General features: G+C 47.8%; 1 protein-coding gene across 1 annotated transcript; it reads right to left on the bottom strand.

Annotated features, from left to right (window-relative positions):
• Window positions 1–423: 423 nt before the first annotated feature.
• Window positions 424–2,367, bottom strand: EMH_0090930 (uncharacterized protein; the record flags this gene model as incomplete). Its single annotated transcript, XM_038023011.1, has 7 exons — window positions 424–543; window positions 662–793; window positions 997–1,191; window positions 1,390–1,494; window positions 1,623–1,667; window positions 1,818–2,126; window positions 2,299–2,367. 7 exons carry the CDS (start codon window positions 2,365–2,367, stop codon window positions 424–426), a joined length of 975 nt encoding a protein of 324 aa, XP_037878865.1.
• Between the last annotated feature and the right edge of the window lie 35 nt (window positions 2,368–2,402).

Raw genomic sequence — 2,402 nt, forward strand, 5'->3', positions numbered from 1 at the left:
GCTGCGTACAAAAGAAAAGCGCGCTGAACTTCAACAGATGGGCCATCTCCAGATGCTTTGTACAAATGAGATTCACATCTTCACATGCGTGTTGCAAAGTGAAACCCACTTGTTCCGTAGCAACCCGGCATTCTTCTGATATGTCAGCAGCTGACTCGTCCGTCACGTAGAGACGAATAAGATATTCGTTTCTGGCTTGTTCTGCAATCAATGTTCTCTCTAGCTCGTGCCTGGCGATGCAAAGACATGGAAAATGGTGCTGTATTTTGCCATGTCCGTCGTCGCGTACAATCGTATGGGTGGTGCCCGTCGTGAAGTATATTGACCCCCAAGGGGACCGACATTGCTGATCGAACACTTTAACAGAACAGCTAGTGCATCTATAAATACTACGAAGGCATCTTGTCAGACGCAGCATATTGCTTACCTGTAAGCTAGCTGACCCTGCCTGGTTTGGCAAAGCGCAGAATGGTAAGCTGTAAGGATTTCAGTTTCCATGGTTTCGCGTTTGGACCAGGTGAGCTGCTCCTTATTGGCAATCTCCTGGAATGTCAAACACGCGGACACGGATTTAGTCCCTCTTGTTAGAGCTTTTAACAGACACAGATCAACGCGTTGACTCAACAAGCTGCCGCTCAAGCGTTGCATTAGCCTGGCTCACGCGCTTTGTTTCTTCCAGAGCCCTTCTGCACTGTAAAACTAGCTCCATGAGTGATGCGTTTAGTTCGCTGGTCTTCGAATTCATGGATTCCTGAAACAGGGCTTCCGCATCCGTTTGATGCTGTACAAATTCCTGAATACAGAAATTTCAGGCGCAGAAGGTAACGCATCTAGTAAACACGTAGAGCACTACAATTTCTTAACGCTTGAGTTTACTTCAGCTGGAATCATTTGATATCGTCTACCATTGCAGTTACGGCATATGAAGAAATGCTTGTAGGGGAAAAGCACGCATTGAATGGCTCATTAAGATGCCGATTGCTCGTCCAACCCGACCTTGTAGACGTTTTCAGCCGTCTCGGTGAACTGTTTCAGGATTGCAGGAAGTATGGTTAGCCTCTTTGTAGATTGTGCCTTTTCATATCGTTTCCGTGCACTGCAGAAATGGCCATATATGTCTTCCTGAAGGACTGCTACGGCTTTGCTGAATTCCGCTAAGTTGTTTAGCAAGGATGCATCGATGAAGCATTGCTGTGCAGAACAAAAAGACACGCTACACAACTCAGGCCAGCTGTCAGCGGAGTTCACGAGAGCACCCGGTTGTCCATGCTATCAAGGGTTTTAAAATGGGTTTTTGAAAACGCAAAGCACGTGCTAGCTTTGCATAGACTTCTGGGTTCGGAGTATATGCTTTTCGGCCGGAGACAGGGCATTGCGTGAAGAGCGGACTTGCTGGGTAAATGCTGCGTTTCTTTGGTCTATGAGCCGTCCAATGCTCTCATCAATCGAGCGCTGCATTCCGCAAATCTCCATGTGCTCAGAAATCGTCGTTGCCTGCTCACAAGCGAGAATTGAGCCTCCAGTTCTCGATCGCAGTTCGTAAGTGGCATATAGTCCTACGAATTGCGCAGGTAAGAACATTTACTTTAAGTGGCATATAGTCTTTAAGTTAATGTTCTTACCTGCGTCTTGAGAACATCGTTGCTGACAGACCAAAAGTCACTCGCCTGCAAAGCCCCACCAGTCACAACCACCAGTTAACCACGTTCAATCTGAGGCGAGGCGCCCTGGCCATGGCATCAAACGTCACTGGCGTTTAGTGCTTTCGGAGAAGAGAGGGAAGTAGGGGGAAACAATATATGCCACAACATATTTACTTCAAATCTCTCTTTTATGCGGGAGCCGCAGGTCGTCAACAACTCTTCAGCTGCCTTCGCATCTTTACCATCAAGCGTTGTCTTTAGCTCCTTCAACGTCTGCGTGGCTGCTTCCATTGCCTGTAAGTGCCTTAATGCTTGTGTTGTGGCAATTGTTTCCTCTACACCAAGAGCAGCAGCAAATGATCCTGGGTTAAGACCTGCAAGTTGGATGAATGCTGCAGATGTTTGACGGATGGTTTCCTCAATTGCTTGAGACTCCAGGCTTGCGTACAGCTTAGAAACATTTGGTTGCTCGAGTCTCTGGCCCTATAAAACGAACAAAAGCTGATGCGGAGACGACCGCTTTGAATCCCCTGGATTGCTCTCGGTGTAAACAATATGGAGCTGAGATTCTATAAGGCGGTATTCAGCCGCCCCAGTAAGCTCGTTGCTGCTGCTCCTTGTACTGTCACACTGCTAATGGGCAACTCCGCCTCACTTCGGCATCCTCCATGGCTTCATACGCTTTCCTGACAGCCTCCTCAAATGCGCCTTTTCGAAGGTGCATTAGGCTCTTCATATCAACAAGCTTTTCGCTCAGCT

This window comes from Eimeria mitis, genomic scaffold (assembly GCF_000499745.2).
Source record: "Eimeria mitis Houghton genomic scaffold, Emh_scaff7285, whole genome shotgun sequence".
Lineage (NCBI taxonomy): Eukaryota > Apicomplexa > Conoidasida > Eucoccidiorida > Eimeriidae > Eimeria > Eimeria mitis.